The following is a 22075-nucleotide window of genomic DNA, read 5'->3' as shown; positions in this document are numbered from 1 at the left end:
GAGCTAGTGCTGCAGAGTTGCAGCTCAAAACACCAGAGATCACTGGACTCACTCAACACTGTGTGTGTGTGTCTCATTTTAAAAGGCTACTGTAACTGTTTACACAGAGTCTGGTGAGAAGTTAATTAGTCCTTTATATATATATATTCTTTAAATACAAACTGAATAGTTTGGAATGGTGACGTGAAATGTTGCCGTTTTGGGGACAAACTTATGTGAAATTAAGAATAAAATGTGTTATTTTACTTTAAAATGATTTGATATGTTTTTAAATAGTTAAGGAATGTACAAAGAAATTCACTGATTACTCGATTACTATTAATCGCAGAAAATAATCGATAGATTATTACTACACAAATTCTTCCTTTTTGAGGTTACAGGTTACATGCTGGATTCCGTCTCCAGTGTCTCCATAGGTTTTGTCTGGACTAGTGGAGCCGTGTACAAGTTGATAAAACTGCAGTTTGAAAGCCAGAACGAAATGTTATGAAATGGCCTAAGAAAGAATGTTGCAAGCTCCGGCAAGCAGCTCACCAGAGACAGGGAAGTCCAGAGGGAAGCGTGTGCCTGCTAGTCAACATGATCAGGACTAAATATCTCCAAGCAAGCGAGATTGTTTTTGTTTTTTCTAATATTGTAAATATAAAATGGAAACCAATTAAAAGATTTAGGATACAAATAGCTGCTAGCATTGAAGCTGGTTAGCTGCCTTAATATGCAGGAATTTTGTGCAAAAAGAGTGCAAATTATCCAAAGCACAAGTATGTTTTTGATGCTACAACATGGTCAAATAGTCAGAAGAAAATTGGAATTAAGTGATTAACCAGTTCTGATCCAACAATGATTTGCCTGTAGAGCAGAGATTGAGCGATATGGGTTTTTTCATGGCCGATGATGTTTTTGAATCTTATTGATGACCAATAAGATCTGCCTATATTTTATGTCCGTTATATGGTCCAATTTGGAAAAATCTCCCCAAAAATATATGATATGTAAACTCAGTTATGTAGAACAGTGCCCTGCAGTTACATGAGAATAAATATCTATATAGCAATTATATTTATACATCCACAGCCCTGACTAGGGATGTCACTATTATTACGTTAATCGATAATCGTGATTATTCAGGTCACAATATAATCGTAAGAACCAGTATTAATTCAAAGTATTTTTTGTTCAATATAGAGCAATAAATAGACCTAAATGTAAATTATTTTATTTTATCTGGCTTTGTTGCTGCTTTATTATTTATATTAGTTATTTTTTGTAAAGCTGGTCACAAACTTGAGGAACAGTAACATGTTAGACCACAGGAACAAAAGAAAATTAAAGATTTCCCTTTTGTTTGGTCACAAGCTCAATAATTGTGAATAATCGTGAATAATCGTGTTTAGTGCTATTTTCTAATGGATTGACGTTACAGCAGCACTTACAGGGCTGAGCCTTTCACTACTGGTGGAGTGACACATTATTTATCTAGTCGCATTGACTCGCACGTATTATTTGGGAAAAAAAATAACAACTTTGGCGCTTAGTTCTACACTTCGGCTGCAGTTATGGGATGTGCTGCAAAAGTGGAGGGGACAGAGGCACAGGACTGCGTGGGACAACACTAGACTAACGAGAGGTCAGAGATGTTCTGATAGCGCTGCAGAGCCGGTTTAGAGGACATGCAGTGTTTTGAGTTTTGAGCAGTGCTCATTCTCGGCCCCGCCGCCGATCACACAAGAGGCTGAAATCACACACGCGAGCGGACCTCCCGGGCCGCCGCCGTACCTCCCGGGCCGGGCCGCCGCCGTACCTCCCGGGCCGGGCCGCCGCCGTACCTCCCGGGCCGGGCCGCCGCCGAACCTCCCGGGCCGGGCCGCCGCCGTACCTCCCGGGCCGGGCCGCCGCCGTACCTCCCGGGCCGGGCCGCCGCCGTACCTCCCGGGCCGGGCCGCCGCCGAACCTCCCGGGCCGGGCCGCCGCCGTACCTCCCGGGCCGGGCCGCCGCCGTACCTCCCGGGCCGGGCCGCCGCCGTACCTCCCGGGCCGGGCCGCCGCCGTACCTCCCGGGCCGCCGATTTTAAATGAGCTCGTTTTCTCAAGAAATTAAACCCGAGATGAAACGATTTAAAAGGATGAAAAGATGGTTCTGGAACGTGGGTAATGAAAGGGAACGTGATTTATGCGGAACGTAATCATTTTTTCAATAATAGAATGAGAAATGGCATGTGTATTACTGTGGCAGAGTGGTTATCCTGGACATATTTGTCTCTCGTGCGTTCAGGGTGCGTGGCCAGAGCAGTGCCAGTGTTTTCTTTGAGGTCAGTGTCACGATTTGTGGGGTCAAAGGTCCAGAACAGCAAGTCGTAAGTTTGATGTTGTGATTAACTCTACCACAGCCAATCAGAGCCACTTCTGGACTCAACTTGAAAACACATTTAACAATTAATTGGACAAAATGTGACAATTATTTGGGACTTGATTTGCTTTCATCCATTTTTGTTCGATGCCACTTCCTTATCTTCTCATTTTATTTCTTTGCTTATTTTACATTTCCCCTGGTTCTGCTCGTTTAAAAATGTATATATGAAAGTACAGCTGAAAGTATTTTTGTAAGTACACTGTAAATGTACTAACCCAGGCTTCCCTAGGACTAGAGCTGGGTTTCGATTCAAATTTCAAGAATCGATTCGATTCCGATTTTTACGTTTCAAAATCGATTTTTTTTCCGATTTCTCAGATTCCATCCGATTCGCTCCGATTGGATCCGGGGGTTAATGTTATTAAAAATGTATTTGAACCGTTTCCTTCACTTCATGACTGTGTAGAGAAGCAACATATTAAAACTAGTGTTATATCTATATTAAACAGTAAATCTTACAAGTATTGGTAGTTACTGATGGAAGACTGATGAAAAGGTTAAGGGTCAATCTACCATCAAGAGAGATCATCCAGGAGTCCTGAATTATCTCTCTTGAAGGTAGATTGAAGTTCACTGAGGGAAATGTAGAAAATAATTTTAATTTATTTTTTTTATTTTAATTTATTTTTTTTTAATTAAAAATAATAATAATAATAATAATAATAAAAAATAAAAATAAAAAATCGATCTTTGGACGTACGAATCGATAATCAGTCATTAATATGGGAATCGATTAAAAATCGGAAAATCGATTATTTCAACCCAGCTCTACTTTGTCTCTATTTTGTCTTGTACTCCGGTCCAAGTCCGGTCCAAGTCCGGTCCAAGTCCGGTCCAAGTCCGGTCCAAGTCCGGTCCAAGTCCGGTCCAAGTCCGGTCCAAGTCCGGTCCCGTGCGTCTTTCCAGGTGGAGAAGTGAGTCCAGAGTCTGTTTGCTCCAGCTCTTGACACAAACGACGAGCAGCGTCTGGGCCTGGTTTATTGTACTTGTGCTTGTGCTTGTACTTGTACTTGTACGGAGAGAGGACCTGATCCACTTTTACAATAACGTGCACATTAAATACATGAGACTTCTGACGCTCAGATTCTCGCCCAGCTCCGGCTCTGCTGCAGTGAGTCAAATATTTATACTTTTTATGTTTATTGCGATAGAAGTAACCACAGAGACACGCCCACAGAGACTTTTACAGACATTCCCACAGTATTATCCAGACATTTTTCCCACATTGTGTTGTTTGTATTCTAAGATAGTGTTATGTCCCCAACTTTGACCTGACCCGTCCTCTGACCCGTCCTCTGACCCGTCCTCTGACCCGTCCTCTGACCCGTCCTCTGACCCGTCCTCTGACCCGTCCTCTGACCCGATCCATGTTTAGTTTTTTGCCCAGCACCAGATGCTTCCCACACAGAGCCTTTCAAGCGCTTTCAATCATAAACTGATCAGATACTAATGGGTTTAAAAGGAATTATAGAGGATTTTTGGTGCCAAATCTGGGTCTCCCACATGTTAATAATTCTCTGCGTGCTACTGCACACCTACAGCCTCGTTCCCAGCATAGCAGCACGTTTCCCTTGCTGTGCATGCGTGGTTGATATGCCGGTGTGTGTTTAGCGAGTTCCTTCAGTGTACAGCTCCAAATGACGAGAGAGACTGAGTTCAAGCTCAGAAGAGACGGAAATCTGATAATAATAAACAAACGCACGGGCAGCAGCGGAGCCGTTGGTGCTTATGCAGGAGGTTTGATGGGAGGGTGGGGGTGAGTGTGGGCATTTTTTTTAATTTTTTTTTTAAAAAGGGACCAACAGTCGCTTGAGTTCTCAAATCGGCGAAAAAATATTATTCCTTTAAGTCTTGATAACAAAAATAAATAACCATTTTGAATTTACAGGCTAGAAATGTCAGATAGTTTGGATTATTAATACAAATCATGAATGGAACGGCATATTATTATTTTGCCTCATTAGTATTTGAGCTTCACAAAAAAATGTATTCACGGTAAAGTCTGGTGAAGGACGTTCACATGTGTCTGAGGCTTTCACTGACACATTCTGAGCACAGCGCCCCCTGCAGGACGTTCACATGTGTCTGAGGCTTTCACAGACAAATTCTGAGCACAGCGCCCCCTGCAGGACGTTCACATGTGTCTGAGGCTTTCACAGACACATTCTGAGCACAGCGCCCCCTGCAGGACGTTCACATGTGTCTGAGGCTTTCACAGACAAATTCTGAGCACAGCGCCCCCTGCAGGACGTTCACATGTGTCTGAGGCTTTCACAGACACATTCTGAGCACAGCGCCCCCTGGAGGACATTCTGAGCACAGCGCCCCCTGGAGGACGTTCACATGTGTCTGGGGCTTTCACTGACACATTCTGAGCACAGCACCCCCTGGAGGACGTTCACATGTGTCTGGGGCTTTCACTGACACATTCTGAGCACAGCGCCCCCTGCAGGACGTTCACACGTGTCTGAGGCTTTCACTGACACATTCTGAGCACAGCGCCCCCTGGAGGACGTTCACACGTGTCTGAGGCTTTCACTGACACATTCTGAGCACAGCGCCCCCTGGAGGACGTTCACATGTGTCTGGGGCTTTCACTGACACATTCTGAGCACAGCTCCCCCTGCAGGACGTTCACACGTGTCTGGGGCTTTCACTGACACATTCTGAGCACAGCGCCCCCTGGAGGACGTTCACATGTGTCTGGGGCTTTCACTGACACATTCTGAGCACAGCGCCCCCTGCAGGACGTTCACACGTGTCTGAGGCTTTCACTGACACATTCTGAGCACAGCGCCCCCTGGAGGACGTTCACACGTGTCTGAGGCTTTCACTGACACATTCTGAGCACAGCGCCCCCTGCAGGACATTCACATGTGTCTGGGGCTTTCACTTTTCCTAAAACACTTGGATTGTTCATATTTTGAGGTCAATCCCAGTTTGAAATCACGTCACGTTCCACTCAAACTTTTGCCAGAGAAAGTATTTGTTCAAAGAGTCCTCTGGAGTGTGTACTTAGTTATGATAAGCCTTTATTTGTCCCACAATAGGGAAATTTCAGTGTTGCAACACAGTAGGGAAATTCCAGCGTTGCAACACAGTAGGTATAGAAGTATAATAATAAAAATCAATAACTTTAAAATAAATTAAAAACACGCTTGTAGTACTTGTGTACAAGGCCCCATGGGTGTCATCAGTGGGGCAGTAAATGGGCATCTGTGGCTAACGGGGCTAAAGTAGCATGGCGGCCCTCAGCGAGAACCCTGCCCTACATTAAATAATAAAAAAATGATTGAAGATTCATTTTCATATTTCATCATAAAAATGTAGTAGGCTTCTGATGGGTAAAATAAAAGATTGTAGTAGATAGATATTACCATTATTGATAAGTGGTGTGAATTTGGTGACCCTACATCAAATAATTAAAAAGCTATTGAAGATTAATTTTCATATTACATAATATTCCATAAATAAAACACAAATAAAGCTTCATATGGAAAAATAAAAGGTTGCTGTGGTGTCCATCATGGTGTATTTATTGTGTTTTTCAAACATCGCTCTCTTTGATGTTCCATTTCAGCTATAAAACGTTTCCATTTTTGGTTTGATGACGGTCGGAGCAGTGTAACTCGCTGCGCCCAAAACATACGCATCTGATTTAAAAAAAAACTAGGTTGTAGTGTAAATGGCAGTGTAAATATGAGTATTTTGGCATGTGTATGATCTGTAAAGATGTGTGCGTTTAGGAGCTATTGACCTCAGAAGTCCGGATCTGTGAATATGACGCTAACTTTACCGAACTATCGGCTGCTACGTACAGCTGATACATTAAGGGTCGCGGCTTTTGATTGATTCAGGATAAGGGCGTATCGGCCCGCTACGCTAAATAAGGCTGGGGGAAACACTGAGGTTTTAGTAATCCTAACCAGTCTTTCTTGTGCACAGAGAAGTGACAAAGTTTCAACTAGGCTAAAACAATGGCAGTCAGGCCATTCCAGGTCTGAAACTTACCAACTGATTTTAGTGAAGGTGTACGGAGTTTAAAAACACAATGGAGCACTTTCTGTATCACCACCTAATGACATCACGAGGCGTAACGGAGTGTTTTCAGTTTGAGGGACCAACACAGCCTAAATATGAAGGATTTGTGTGTTAAAAATTCACGAATCGAACAAAACACAACAATGTTTTAGATGAAGAAACAACATTATAAAATATGTCAAAAATATACATAAAAAGGGCCATATTTGCTTATTTGGCATTACCCAGTTACCAGCTGAAGTTGTGTACATAATTGCTTCTCTGAAGGGTATAAAATTCCCTCGACAGACAACATTGTTTAAAAGTCGCCCGAGGCATAAAACTGATGAGAACCAATCTCCATCAATCCATTTTCTACCGCTTGTTCCCTTTCGGGGTGACTGGAGCCTATCCCAGTGACTTCGGGCCTTAGGCGGGGTACACCCTGGACAGTGGCCAACTTGTCGCAGGGACGAACACAGAGACATAGACATTACAGACAGTTCACTCTCACATTCATTCACTAGGGCCAATTTAGAGTCACCAATTTTGCCTAACACATGTATGTCTTTGGACGGTGGGAGGAAGCCGGAGAACCCGGAGAGAACCCACGGTAACACGGGGAGGACATGTAGACTCCACCCAGAGAGATCATGTGATGTTGAGGTGTCTGGTCCGGGAATCGAACCCATGATCTCCTTCTTGGGAGGCAAGAGCGCTTGGCCAGTGTTATGCTAGAACGGTCTCTCTAGCCAAACTGTGCTCTCTCTTAGTGAACAGTTTAAAAAGAATATAGTTTCTCTGGATAATATGAATGAAAATAGAACATAAAAAGCTTCTTAAAACTCTTGACCCTTGATGACGAAAATAAAAGTCGTACAAACCGTGCAGAGTGTCTTCAAACCACACTGGTACCATTTTAAATCGAAGGTGATAATTACAGCGCAGTGACATATAGTGAGAGTAATAGTTTTTTTCCCTGGCATTTTGTATTGAACTATAACATAAGTAGATAATTATTGTACATTTCATTCGCCGTAAATTACAATATAGATTTACATTGGCTAAGTAGAACGGGTCCATTCATTTCACACCTTTTCAAAACTGTAGAAATTATAATGACATTTCACAGCAGCAGATTGTCTTTTACGCGTTTTTATTTTAGAAAAGTTGCTACATGATCTAATAGTACCAAATGTGTCACTGTGAGTCTTAATTTTTCAAATAATTGCAACTAAATAGAGGGAAGTGGGCGGGGATAGGGGGTAGATGAAAATCTCGGTTACAGGACAATACAGAATTAACTCAAACACGCAATATACAATCACAAAACAACTCCTGAGGAAACTAATAATGAGGAAACACTGCTGTAAAGGAGGTTAAAACCTCATTAAAGTTGATGAGCAGAATAGTTCTCCATATAATCTTAATGCAATAATAATTCTTGCAAAAATAAATCATTCCACACTGACATGAGAGATGAATCATTGAATTTGACTTGAAAACAACCGGATTATTTCTGTTTTTAACATAAATAGGCTAAATGTTTTGTCTGGGGAAGAGCTTTCTGTCACTACACCGGTGTGCTGCGTTCGACCGGGTCCTGTTCACAACACCAGGCCGCGATGTCAAAGTAGAGACTGGAAATGGGGAGGAAAAGGGAGGAAAAGGAGAGGGAACCACGTCTCACCTCTTACCCGGGGAAACAGTGGCACGAACACGGGCTCGGGACCGGGGAGGGGTCGCTGTGGCGGGTGGGAGATGTTTTAACAGGAGGAAACGAGGGAAAGGCTGGGTCGGCGAGAGGGAAGGGATCGCTCTGGATCTCGTAAAAAAAAGACTCGGCAGCACAGCTCGACCTACCATAAAGTCGTTGCCGAAGTTGTCCTCTCCTCTCTCCTCGTCCCCGTCGCTCATTTCCTTCACGCTCTGGATGAACTTTCGCAGGATGCCGGCTTGCTCCATGTTCAGTCCCCGCTTTTCCTGACGCGGTCCGGTACAACTCAAGCACAGCCCTCGGTTTTAGCCTCGCGAGCTGCACGGATCCGTTTCAGATCAACGCAACGATGGGCCGGGTAAATGGGGGGGAATAAATTAAAATAAATAATCCTCACGCAGAGTCATTTCTACACGACAGCTTCGCGTTATCGGCCCATGTTCGAGGCTGGTCGGACCGGGTCTTTCTTTCGTGACGAATCCGCGCCGACGCTTGCCTCGCGCTCCGGAAGGAACAAGCGGATTACGGTGCAAAAAAAATAACTTTCCAGACGAAATCCAGCATGAACAAGGGCGCTATTTAAAAGTAAAAAAGAAAGAAACGTGGAGCGTAAGAATCCCGGGTTCGGTCGGTCCTAACACCCCTCCCTGTCTGCGCCGCGGCTGCCACATTCGCACATTGCTGCTGCTTCATCCGGACTGGGCAAAACCAACAGGCGCCAAAGCCCGCCCCTTCCAGGAAAAGTCGGATCGGGATTGGAGGAGCAAAACCAGGAATTTAACCGCCATTGGTCTGAAATTATGTAGGTCTTGAAATCGGGTGTGTTTGATTGGTTAGAAGGTTTGTCCGTCTGTAGTTTGTCAGGAAACGTCAGCCGTCGTCATAGATGTGGCAAATTGGGGGGAAATAAATAAAATTGTTTTTTTTTTAATTGTTAAAATAAGTCAATAAATAAATGGCCTACATCACCAACACGTTGTATTTTGTATGCATTTGATTGTATTTGTACATGACTCGACTGTGTTGTAAGCCTATATGTCTAAAATGTAAATGTATAATAATAAAATATATTTAGTTTTATTTTAAAATTGTGTGTATTCCTACCATTTTTGAAAGATAAACATAAATGCACTGAATTAAACCAATTGTTTGCCATAAAATGTTACCTGCTATTGCCAAAATGCAAATGCATGAAAATAAGCAAATCAAAATAATTTAATTTATCTTAGTTCCAAGTTATGAGTTACTATTATTTAAGATGGACCGACAGACAGAGTCTAAACATCAAAACGAAAATGTGTGGTTTGTCATAAAACCCTTTGGGAAACGTACATAAACATGACATTAGTACAAATACAAATCAACACATAACTTCATAACCTGCAATGATCTTATTTCAGACACATGTTGGTTATTAATGTAGCCTATGGTCTAAACAATGCACTGAACGATATTTAAGTATAGATGTAATTTACAGCAGCAGATGAACGGATCAAAAAGTAATCGTGCCATTTATAATCTGGATTAAAGTGTCCAAAATAGAAACAATGACATTTATTCTGACGTGCAGATATAATCTACTGGAGTGCAATCCCTGTGTAAAGTTAGTTTAAAGCAGAAATATGAAACATATTATGAATATATGCAATATTATATTACATTTTCACAGATTTGATCATTTATTAGAGGTCTACTTGTCGACATAGTTCACCGCTTTTGGAGAATTTCTCTGCTTGTTCGGGCCAATTTTGGCAGGATCTGACAAAAGCCTCTTTAGTATGTTTTAACTTTTCTCTTTTATCATTTGGACGGCCTCTTTTTTTCTCCTGAACGGCTTCAGCCTAAAGTAAACTCCTCCACCACACTGAGCATTATAGGCATTGCATCTGTTTCCTAGATACATTAAAAAATATTATACTTTTCCTTTACAAAATAGAAATAGCCCTTTTCTTTTTAATTGAACCTTAATTTTTCTGACATTTATAAAGAAAAAAAAAATTAAAAATAAACATCTTATTATATTACCGGCCTTTCAATTCAAACACCTTGCATAAGCCAAGCCTTGTTCCTTTCAACTCATTGAAAGTGTTTTAATAATAATAATTTATTTCAACCCATGTAATAATTCATATAAATAGAGAATACTGTTTTGAACTGCCAGTTTTGCACTATTGTTCTGATCTTACTGTAAATATATTGAATTTAAATCACTTTCATTCTACACATTTTATCTTTCATGCCATTATACTATCTTACCTTATTTTGGCATGTTGTTGTTGTTGTTGTTGTTGTTGTTGTTGTTGTTGTTGTTGTTGTTGTTGCTCCTTAAAGCTGAAGTTTCTAGTTTGTGACTTTTTCACTGACAACGGCAAAAACAGACTTTTTAAATTGTACCATAACGTCGCCCTCTAGTGGATGTATAAGGTCCTGCGCACATGACGTTTCCCAACAACGTGGATGTGGTATATTCATGGATCTATTATATATATATTGCACTAGAGAATTGTATGTGCTATATTCTGCTCCTCTTAATGTGAATGTGTTATTGTGTGCAATGGAGTGTCATTATTAGTGCTCCCCAATAGAGGGCGCACTTGCCTTGAGTATGTATGTTTTTACCAGTTCGCGAGCAAGTGATGCTCCGCATGTACCTGTGATAGAATTGTGATTAAAACACACGACGAAAATTGAGATGTTGTTCTACGTTATTTCGGCGAAGATACAACAGTGGAAAACAATAACATAATTATCATATCAAAGATTTTGATCAAAATGTTGCCTATTTTCTCTTAGTTTGACCATTTGGGTTATGTTCATGAAATGTTGCATTCACGCTCTCTCATAACCTGGTTTAGGAGACGCTAATAACAAATATAAAAGTCTACAATTCTGTTTAATATTTAGCTTGTCTCTTATTGACTGAATTAATGATTTCAAGAAAAGCAGATAAACCACAGAACACTGCAGCTGCGCTCACTTTTATCACTGGGATCAAACTCATTACATTTCTTTCCATAGATGAGATGTTTTTCAAAGTTTGTTGAGGAAATTAATTGTTAAGTTGCAGTTGAAGTGTCCTAAATCTCCAACAGTCTCTTCAGCATCTTTACACTTTGTCCAGTAAAGTTAATTTAAGTGAAACAAAAGCTCCAATGAGAAAAATAAGTAACACATTTTATCAGTCGCGCTGCTTAGAATCCTGCCGCTCAGTCAGAATGTTCAGGAGCATTTTTCAAATAAAAGAATGTGGAAGTGAAACCTCACAGCATTCTATATAATCATATTCGATACAGATGACGAAAACTGGTGGTTTTTATTGGTGTTTTTTAACAATATTTTAGAAAATGAATTCAGATTCGAGAATGTGATGATGTCATTCGGCCAAAGAGACATTGAATAGACTGAACTTATAAAATATCTATAAAATATATATATATATAATATATATAAAATATCAAACCCTAACCCAGGTAAAGTCATAAATGTTCAATCTGATCATTTCTATCAGTGACGAGAGCCTCGATCTCACCACAACATAAATCTACATTTGAACATTTATTTGAGCTGCCGCTGTCTGTATTCAATACCATTGGTTTATAGAATGTTGTGACGTCATCGGAAACTCAGCCATAAGTTTCATATTCTATTTAGATTTCTTTTTGATTATATTGTACTTTGCCATGAAATATCTACAAGGTGAATTTACACATCTTTAATGTGATGATTTTGACTGGACACATTCACTTCTTGTATTATAACAAAAACTGCATTTTGACAATATTCATTTTAGCTGCTCCCATCTGTATTAAATATGATTGACCTGTAGAATATTTTGATGTCATCTGAAACCCAGCAATAGCAATGTTCACGTGACAAGATTCCATCAGTCCGTAATACATATATACATACATACATACACATTGAGTTCTTAGGTTGAGGAACTGAGAGAACATTAGCTTTTTCCTTTTAAGATAAGATAAGATATTCCTTTATTGTCCCACATGGGGAAATTTCATTGATGCAACGCAAAACTCCCATCGACAAAACCTCCCATTACCCAACAAGGGATGGAGGGGAAAAAATAACAAAGATAAAAATAAATAAATACATAAATACATAAATACCATTGCATGTGATCACGACAGTAATTGCACATGGATTGCACATGGATTTCACAGTAATTGCACATATGACGGAATTGCACATGGTTAGGTCAGTATTACGAGTGTTCAGGACTAACAGTGTTTGTTATAAAGTCTGACAGCAGCAGGAAGGAAAGACCTGTGAAACCTTTCCTTCACACAGCAAGGGTGGATCAGTCTCTCACTGAAGCTGCTCTCCAGAGTGGACAGAGTGTCACCAGTTAACAAAGTCCTGCTCCAGTCCCCTGTACTCCGCATCATCGTCGTCCTATGATGGCAGAGTCATCAGAGAACTTCTGCAGGACACAGCTGTCCGTGTCATGTCTGAAGTCTGCAGTGTAGAGGGTGAAGAGAAAGGGCGCGAGGACATTGCCCTGGGGCGCCCCCACACTGCAGGTCCGAGTGTCAGGCACACAGCCCGGGCTCTCACAAACTGGGGTCGGTCTGTGAGGTAGGATCCACTCTGCCAGGTCATACTCCACACCAGCCGTCTCCAGCTTGTCCCTCAGGAGCAGCGGCTGGATGGTGTTGAAGGCGCTGGAAAGATCGAAGAACAGGATCCTCACAGAGCTGCCAGGCTTCTCCAGGTGAGAGAGAGAGAGCGGTGCAGCAGGGAGATGACGGCGAAGACATTCTCCACAACTCCACACAGTTCATCTGCGCAGGACTTAAGGAGCCTGGGGCTGATGCCATCAGGTCCTGCTGCCTTCCTCACTTTAATCCTCTTCAGCTCACTCCTCACCTGTGCTGCTGTGACACTCAGTGGTTGGCAGGGGGACCGTGTGCTGGGGGGATGGGTGAGTCCAGGCGAAGTGGGGAGCTGATGGTCCGGGGCAGAGAAGTGAAGAGGAACAGATGCAGGGCATTGTCCAGCTGTGGAAGAGGGAGCATGCAGCTGTACAGGGGGAGGGGCGGACGACCGATCAAATCTCAAGAAGTGAGCATTTAAATCATTCACCCACTGTAGATCCCCCTCTGTCTGGGCAGGGGGGATTTTGAAGCCCGAGATGGGTTTCAGGCTTCTCCACACTCCCTGAATGTTCTTTTGCTGCAGCTGCTCCTCCATCCTCCTCTTGTAGCCGGCCTCAGCCTGCCTGATCTTCCTTCTCAGCTCCCTCTGCACAGTCCTCAGCTCCTCCTTGTTCCCTGACCTGAAGGCTCTCTTCTTCTCCTTCAGCAGAGCCTTCAGTTCACGGTTAATCCATGGCTTATTGTTTGGAAAACACCGCACCGTCCGGGAGGGAACAATGTTCTCAAAACAGAAGTTGATGTAGTCCGTGATGCACTCTGTGATGGTGTTGATGTCCTCCCCATGTGGGTCATAAAGCTCAGTCCAGACAGTGGTGCTGAAGAGAGCCTCCTCACTCTCAGCAGACCACATCCTCACCTCACGGGACACCACAGGCTCCCTGCGCACGATGGGTTCATACACAGGCCTCAGATATTTCAATGCAAAGTCCAATGCAATCCATAAGGAAAAGTGACTCTTACCTCCAGTTGAGGTTATGACATAATAATCTGACCTGGAGAGCAGATAATTCTTTGAGGGATTTACGTTTTGTAAGATAAAATCACTGCCCCCTCACCAGTGAACATCCAGGGACGGGACATTGAGAGAGTGGACTCATACAAGTACCTGGGTGTTCATCTGAACCACAAACTGGACTGGACTCATAACACAGACGCACTGTACAGGAAGAGCCAGAGTCGGCTCTACCTCCTGAGGAGACTCAGGTCTTCAGGAGTGACAGGGCCACTCCTGAAGACCTTCTACGACTCTGTGGTGGCATCAGCCCTCCTGTACAGTGTGGCCTGCTGGAGCAGCAGCATCACAGAGAGGGAGAGGAAGAGGCTGGACAGAGTCATCAAGAAGTCCAGCTCCGTCCTGGGCTGCGCTCTGGACTCGGTGCAGGAGGTGGGGGACAGAAGGGTCCTGGCTAGATTCACATCTATGCTGGACCATGAGTGTCGCCCCCTGCAGGACACTCTGTCCGCTCTGGAGAGCAGCTTCAGTGACTGTGAAGGAGACGTGTCACAGGTCTGTCCTTCTGCTGCTGTCAGACTCTACAACAAACACTGTTAGCCCTGAACACGTGTCATTCAGCTTCATAATCATGTGCAATACTGTTTTTTCAATATTCTCTGTACATATAACAGCTGTAGATAAGAGTGTCACTATTGTTATTATTATATAGTATAAGAGTTTTGTATAAGAGTGTTTCTTATAATTTTTTTTTACAATTTACAATACTTTTTTACTTTGTGTTGCAACACTGGAATTTCCCCTTTGTGGGACAAATAAAGGCATATCTTATCTTATCTTAAATCAGAAATCCACAAACGTTGAATCTTCTTTTGAGGTGAATAATGGCAGCGTTTTGTGAGACAGTTTTGTTGAATGAAGCTGACAGAGCAGGTCAACAGATCTGATTCTGACAGTGGTTAACACTCTCGTTTCACAGCAAGAAGGTCCTTGGACTGGGCGGTGAGGGGCCTTTCTGTGTCGAGTTTGCATGTTCTCCCTGTGGTTTTCTCCGGGTGCAGGTACAATAGTATGTGTGTTTATGTGTGTTTATGAGAGTGAATATGGGACAATGGCTGTGACAGCGTGTATGTCATGTATGTTCATTAACATCATGTATGTTCATTAACATCATGTATGTTCATTAACATCATGTATGTTCATTAACATCATGTATGTTCATTAACATCATGTATGTTCATTAACACACACAGCTCCACAAAATAAATAAGCAAATAATGTAATACAGTAAATTCTACCTTTGATTTGATTTCTGTTCATGACTAGACTCATTATCTTTGGATTATAACAAAAATATGCATTATAACAATATATATTTTAGCTGCCCTCATCTGTATTAAATATGATTGGCCCATAGAATGTTGTGATGTCATCTGAAACCCCGCAATTGGTTCCAGGTTGTGGAAAACAGTAGTTCCACAAATGTTACCTAGCAACCATATAGTAAACAAGGGCCAAAACGCATTTATATAACACAATAGTTCCGCTTTGATGAATTCACCTTCATTTTGGATGGACTGTCACTTACTGATGACCCAGAGCGATTCTGCTTTAGAATGTTCAACTTAAAACTATGACACGCACGCACACATAGCAAGATGGATAAAATAAGGTAGAAATATGTGCTAATAGCCTTCTCATCCCCCTTTCCTCATTGAAATTAGGATCATTACCATTTTTGCATTAATTTCCATTGTATTTGGTTAATGATTTTTCATGTATTGTTTTTTTTTCTCGTCTTTTTCTTCTTTTTTGCATGAAACTCATTCAAATGACAATGTTTTAATGATTTAAAACTCTAGAAATCTCATTGGGGCGATACCCTGTCAATCATTGAATCAGTCAGCAGGGGGCGCCATCCTCCAGGAAACCAAAGCAGACACGTGATGTCGTGATGTCGTGATGTCATAACTGCAGGTGGATTATCTTATAGCTTTTGCAATTGCAACAGCTGTGACGCCATTTCATTTACTCAAGTTATTTACGATCAGTTTTCATCCAAAATTAAGGAACTGAAATAAATGATTAAAATGAAAAATCTCAAAATGTAAAGTTCTTGACAACTTCATGTGTTTTTCTGATGGTGCGACTTGGTTTGGAGGAAAGAAAGTGGTAAATATTTATCAGAGTTTTAGATCAGTCAAGTGGCAATTTTAGGTGAAAACAAAATATGTAGACCCTGTCGGCCCTGACCCTGCCTGACCCTGTCGGCCCTGACCCTTTCGGCCCTGACTCTGTCGGCCCTGCTCATCCGGCTCTGGTTTGGAGCGTGTTGTGGCCCCTCTCCATGGAAACGGTCCCAGATTCTAAAGAGTAATGGAAACACAACCAGGCCGGGCAGGACCGAGCAGGGTAAAGTTGGGCCAAGTGCACATGATTCTTTTTACAGTTTAAACAATCATTCACCAAAATAAAGGTGTTTTCAGATATTCTCATTTGTCAAATGGAGTTATATTTTGGCCCTTGTTGCTGTAGGTAACAGCTGTGGGATTACCTCATGTCACACAGGGCAGGGCCTTTCTGTGTGGAGTTTGCATGTTCTCCACATCTTCTACCCCTAAAAACATGTGCAACATCAGCTGCCCTGGGACAGCTGGAAACATGCAGTTGATCTGCACCTGGTACGAAGCATTTCTCCTTGTCACAATGAAATAATAAAGGATAAATAATAAAGGATAAATAATAAAGGATGTCACAATGAAATAAATAAATAAATACATCTGCTGCTCTTGTCCAACCAGCAAGTAACATTATAAACATATAGAAATAGTCAACCCGTTTAGTAAAATCTTAAATATAATCATGTTTACTATATTTTAGTAAGTCTAACTTGTCATGCACTAATTGTATATTAAATGTATGTGTACTGGACACACGGGAGTAAGTACAGCTCCACATACACGTGTCACAGTGATGCAGACAGGATATGGAATAGTTTTTAAGGCTGATTGAAGAGAAGACTTTGTAGTGCTGTTCACACTGTCATAAGCTGCACATTGTTCAGCCGACCCCCGCCCACTGAGGTCACGAGCCCCCCCGGTGGTCAGGAGCCCCCCCCGGTGGTCACGAGCCCCCCCCTGGGGCCACGAGCCCATTGTCCACGCGCCTCCACATGCGGCCTGTGCGCATAGAATATGACTGCGTCTTATCTGCGCACACAAGTCATAAGGCGCTGGTACAGCTGGCAGCCCGGTGTAAACGCTCTCTCTTCTTTCTCACACTTATTGTGCTTTATCTCCTATATTTTGTAAATATAGTTAGTATATTTTTTCTATTTTACTGTACGATAGGGACACGCGCTGGAATAGTTTTTTAATTCAACTGTTTTTGACTTTTTTCGGCTGGATTTGAGCGTTTTTCGTTGCGTTCGTTGTGTTGTTGTGACGTGAGCTAGCTCCGAGCGAGCCCACCAGCCCCCCGCGCCCTCCGGCCGCGCTAAAGTACGGCGTGTCGTCGGTACACGTTTATATACACGTTTATATACACGTTTATATGAAAGAGGAACTTCACGAACGATCGCGACACGCACTGGAATCGCTTTAAATTAACTTGTTTTGACTTTATTCGGCTGGATTGAGTGTTTTCGTCGTGTCGTTGCGATGTGTCTTGGCTCTGAGTCCCCCGGCCCCGCCCCCCGGCTCCGGCCCCGCCCCCCGGCTCCGGCCCCGCCCCCCGGCTCGTACCGCGTTTCCACAAAGGAGGAACTCATGAAACTGCGGAGAACAGTCGTCTTACCCGGAGATCGTCACGTTATCCCGTCACAATACTGATCTTACCTAATACTGATGTGCAATTCTGTCATATGTGCAATTACTGTGAAATTCATGTGCAATTCATGTGCAATTACTGTGAAATTCATGTGCAATTCATGTGCTGTCGTGACACATATTCATGTGCAATTACTGTCGGGATCACATGCAATGGTATTTATGTATTTATGTATTTATTTGTCTATGGGAGTTTTTATTTATTTATAGGAGATCTTCTACTGAAAGTGTTTTTCAGACTTCCTATAAGTGATCTGTTCTTCTGTATCTACCTCTGTATCTACCTGCGTTGCACCAATGAAATTTCCCCATGTGGGACAATAAAGGAATATCTTATCTTATCTTATCTTAAGCCCCAAACAGGCGCGTGTCTGCGGCCGCACGTGTCCGCTGTTTGCTGCCATAACAACAGCGCCGCCGCCGCCATCTCCCGTATCACCGTGAATATCGGACCCGTCTGTGTTTTGGCCCCGCGACAGACGGCGCTCTCTCTGCGTCTCCAAACGGGACAGGGCGCGTGCGAGGGGGTCCCGCCCCATTGTGACCCGCGGGCACATCTGCCGGACAGAGGGTGGAGGGGGGGGGCGACAGGTGTTGGACTGGGGTCTGCTCCAGTGACCCCGGGCCACGAGGTCACCCTGCCAGCGCGTGCACGTGTGCGTGTGCGCGTGCGTGTGCGTGTGTGTGAGGACATCTGACCCGCAGTGACCAGGGGCTTCAGGTCAAAGTTAGAGCTCAGGATGTAGAGCTCAGGATGTAGAGCTCAGGATGTAGAGCTCAGGATGTAGAGCTCAGGATGTAGAGCTCAGGATGTAGAGCTCAGGATGTAGAGCTCAGAATGTAGAGCTCAGAATGTAGAGCTCAGGATGTAGAGCTCAGAATGTAGAGCTCAGAATGTAGAGCTCAGGATGTAGAGCTCAGGATGTAGAGCTCAGGATGTAGAGCTCAGAATGTAGAGCTCAGAATGTAGAGCTCAGAATGTAGAGCTCAGGATGTAGAGCTCAGGATGTAGAGCTCAGGATGTAGAGCTCAGAATGTAGAGCTCAGAATGTAGAGCTCAGAATGTAGAGCTCAGGATGTAGAGCTCAGGATGTAGAGCTCAGAATGTAGAGCTCAGGATGTAGAGCTCAGAATGTAGAGCTCAGGATGTAGAGCTCAGAATGTAGAGCTCAGGATGTAGAGCTCAGAATGTAGAGCTCAGGATGTAGAGCTCAGGATGTAGAGCTCAGGATGTAGAGCTCAGGATGTAGAGCTCAGGATGTAGAGCTCAGGATGTAGAGCTCAGGATGTAGAGCTCAGAATGTAGAGCTCAGGATGTAGAGCTCAGGATGTAGAGCTCAGGATGTAGAGCTCAGGATGTAGAGCTCAGGATGTAGAGCTCAGAATGTAGAGCTCAGGATGTAGAGCTCAGGATGTAGAGCTCAGGATGTAGAGCTCAGGATGTAGAGCTCAGGATGTAGAGCTCAGGATGTAGAGCTCAGGATGTAGAGCTCAGGACTGGACTTTGTGAAACTTCAGGCGTTTCATTTTCAACAAACTGAACTAAACACAATCATCAGCTTCATTCCCAAATTACATCTTATTTTCCAGCTCTTTCGTGAGCTGCAGCTGCTCCTCCTGTTCTCCACACGCACGTGCACATATCGATCAGCCGTTTCCATGGAGACGCGCGCTGCCTGCCACGCGCCTCCGGCACAGTGCGCTCGTGCCCTGCTCATGTCATGCATATGCAAATGAGCGGCGCGTGCCACGTCTCTCCGAAAGCGCCAGGGTTTCCGCACGAGCTCTTTAAGCAGATAATGCTAATGCTAATGCTAATGGATGCTAATGCTAATGGATGCTAATGCTAATGGATGCTAATGCTAATGCGAACGCGAAAAGTTCTTTCTTAAGTGCTCACTTTCAGTTACGCTTTCTTTTGACATTTTGGACGTGATAATTAATTCAACTATTATACTTGAGGCTACCAAGCAATATGTTTGACTTTTGGCTTTAGGATAAACATTTTTACTTTGCTTAGCTTATCCAAACTAGCTTTTACTATCGTAAATAAATAATAAAATTAGCCTATATCCAGAAATGTTGATTTAATTATTATTTTTTGGCCATACCAGTGTTGGTTTTACTGTCAATTATATTAATGGGGTTATAAACATTAAGTCATCATTAATCCCTGTGCATTTGCAAAAGTAGCTTCATATTAATTTTCTTTTTTTCTCCCATTAAGCTACTTTTTAACTTATCTGTTTTTCCAACATGGGTCTATTAACTATAGCAGTTAAGTAAAGTGGGCTACGTAGACAAGTTTACAGAGTTTATTTCAATATTAAGTTATAATAATAATAAGCCTTTTGTTACTACAGAAGTCAATAACGTGGACATAATGGAGATGTAGTCAACACATGAGCAGTGTCTGCAGGACGTCCCATCAGAACCCGCCCAGTTTTCACCACAAACATTGAAAAGTGTTTCTTATCTAAAACACGGCCAGTCACAAAAGAGGTTTGGATCAACACAATTGAACACAAAACACCAAACAGAGATCACATCAGAAGTATGATCAGAAGTCGTCATGTTGGATTAGGTATAAGGCACACTATGTATTATAAGAGGTTTAATGAGTTTGCAACACTTTGAGAAAATGCAATATGATATTTTAACTCTGTATGTTCAGTACAATGAAAAGAAAAATGTATATAAGTTCAATAAATCAAAACTTGGATCAAACCAAACATCTTCTTGTCACAACATATAAAAAGAGAACATCTTTGGTGCTGGTGCTCTGTATCGGGCCGATAGAGAGACTCCAGAGCCAGACGTGAGCTCTTCATGAGCTTTAGCTTCAGGAGAAAAGCACTTTTCTTTAGATGAAAGTCCTGCTCTGATCCATTCAAACATCTGCTACTTTGCCCCCTCTCTGCCAGAAGGCACGCGTCCCCCAGGCTGTAGGGGCCAGTGGGGGTCTGAATGGGGCCCTGAATGGGGCCCTTTGTGTGAGGGCCAATAGGAGTGTGGCGTGTGCCGGTCTGGAGGTATAAAAGGCGGCACGCTTCTGTGAGCAGCACAAACCCTGAGTGTGGAGCTACTGGACTCTTCTATCTTCGCTTAGACTGGACTAAAGCCATCTCTCCTGACGTCAGCATGCAGTGTCCTGGGAAGGCCCTGAAGGAGGCTCTGCTGTGCGCCCAGAGCGAGGAGCGTCTCACTGTGGGAGTGTACGAGAGCGCCCAGCTCATGAATGAGTGAGTACCTATCTAAACTCTCCTGAGGAAAGCCTTATACAGCCAGAGTAGGCCTTGATGTTGTTTCTCCTCTCCTCTCCACAGAGACCCGGACAGCGTGTCCTTCTGCGTCCTGGCCATGGACGAGCAGTTTGAGTGGGACGTGGCTCTGCAGATCCACTTTACTCTCATTCAGTCCTTCTGCTTTGACAATGACATCAGCATTGTGCGCGTGAACGACCGGAAGTGTCTGCAGGAGCTGGTGGGGCGCAAAGAGGAGGATGCACACTGTGTCCTGATCACGGGCCCATGTGAGAGCTTGTGGGACGACCCATCTCTGGAGAAGCTGCATGTGTTCTGTGAAGAGAGCCGTGCCCTGAACGACTGGCTGCCTGAGATCTGCCTCCCTGAGCCCTGAGCCCTACTCCTGACACAGGCTGTTTATCTCTGCTCCTGATCTCAGGATGTCTGCTCTTATTCCTCTGAGGAGGACGCCCAAAGCACGGCGCCCGGCCCGGGCCCGTGCAGATGGCCTCGTGCACGCGCACGCCACATGCCCTGGTTCTTTCTGTGAACCGGGGCGGCTCTGCGGGCCACACTGACCCTCATTCTTTGTGCGGATGAGGTTTGGAGAGAAAGGAGAAGCCCCGTCCCGTGGCCCGGGCACTCGTCAGCGTGAGAGTGCCCGGCCCGGGGCGCAGCGGGCTGAAGCACGCGCAGCAGGAGAAGAAGCGGTGCTGAGGAGGAGGCGTCAACAAAAGGGACTTTTTGGAGACGTCCTCCAGGCTGGCGACAGAGCACCGTCGCATTCAGCCGATCCCACTTTCCAGAACTGTCCTAATGCTCTAAAGGTTTCACTTTAGAAATGTCTGAGACACCGTCCTACCGAGTGTGTCCTCTGAAGGTTTCACTGCAGGGACTGCTCTTTGCTCTAAAACCACCAAATGAGTTAAAAAGGAAAAAGAATTACCATGAAACAAATGTATGATTTCCTAAGGTTTCACTTTGGAAATGTTACTTAAAGGGTAAATATGAAATAAGCACTTCATGTTATGGAACATGATTTTAGAAACAAAGAAACAGTTTGGAATGTGACTTACTGAAGATTAAATGTAGAATGTCATCATTGAAATGAGATGTAGACTTTATAGAACAGACGTATAGAAGTTACTGAAATGAATTGTTAGAAATTATATCTGGGACTAATAAAAGTGTTGAACTAAATCCTTTCTCCTGTGTCCTCCCTAACACATGA

At 43.4% G+C, this 22075-nt stretch overlaps 2 protein-coding genes across 2 annotated transcripts in view; one reads left to right on the top strand and one right to left on the bottom strand.

The window, feature by feature from the left end:
• ptpn12 (protein tyrosine phosphatase non-receptor type 12) overlaps positions 1–8432 on the bottom strand; it is a 93066-nt gene extending 84634 nt beyond the window's left edge. Inside the window, exon 1 of the mRNA XM_072453768.1 lies at positions 8294–8432. Coding sequence (XP_072309869.1) covers positions 8294–8395 — 102 coding nt within the window. The 5' untranslated portion in view covers positions 8396–8432. The remainder of the gene's footprint in view (positions 1–8293) is intronic.
• Positions 8433–20671: 12239 nt separating this feature from the next.
• On the top strand, positions 20672–21741 carry LOC140367338 (growth arrest and DNA damage-inducible protein GADD45 gamma-like). Its single transcript, XM_072453767.1, has 2 exons — positions 20672–20841; positions 20926–21741. The coding sequence occupies exons 1-2, from the start codon at positions 20741–20743 to the stop codon at positions 21236–21238; spliced, it is 414 nt and encodes a 137-aa protein (XP_072309868.1). The 5' UTR covers positions 20672–20740; the 3' UTR covers positions 21239–21741.
• Positions 21742–22075: the final 334 nt, after the last annotated feature.

This window comes from Eucyclogobius newberryi, unplaced genomic scaffold, assembly GCF_026437365.1.
Source record: "Eucyclogobius newberryi isolate DKJ021-1_F unplaced genomic scaffold, fEucNew1.0.hap1 SCAF_2, whole genome shotgun sequence".
Taxonomy (NCBI): Eukaryota; Metazoa; Chordata; class Actinopteri; order Gobiiformes; family Gobiidae; genus Eucyclogobius; species Eucyclogobius newberryi.
The sequence above is the reverse complement of the archived record's forward strand: the minus strand, read 5'-3'. Positions and strand labels throughout refer to the sequence as shown.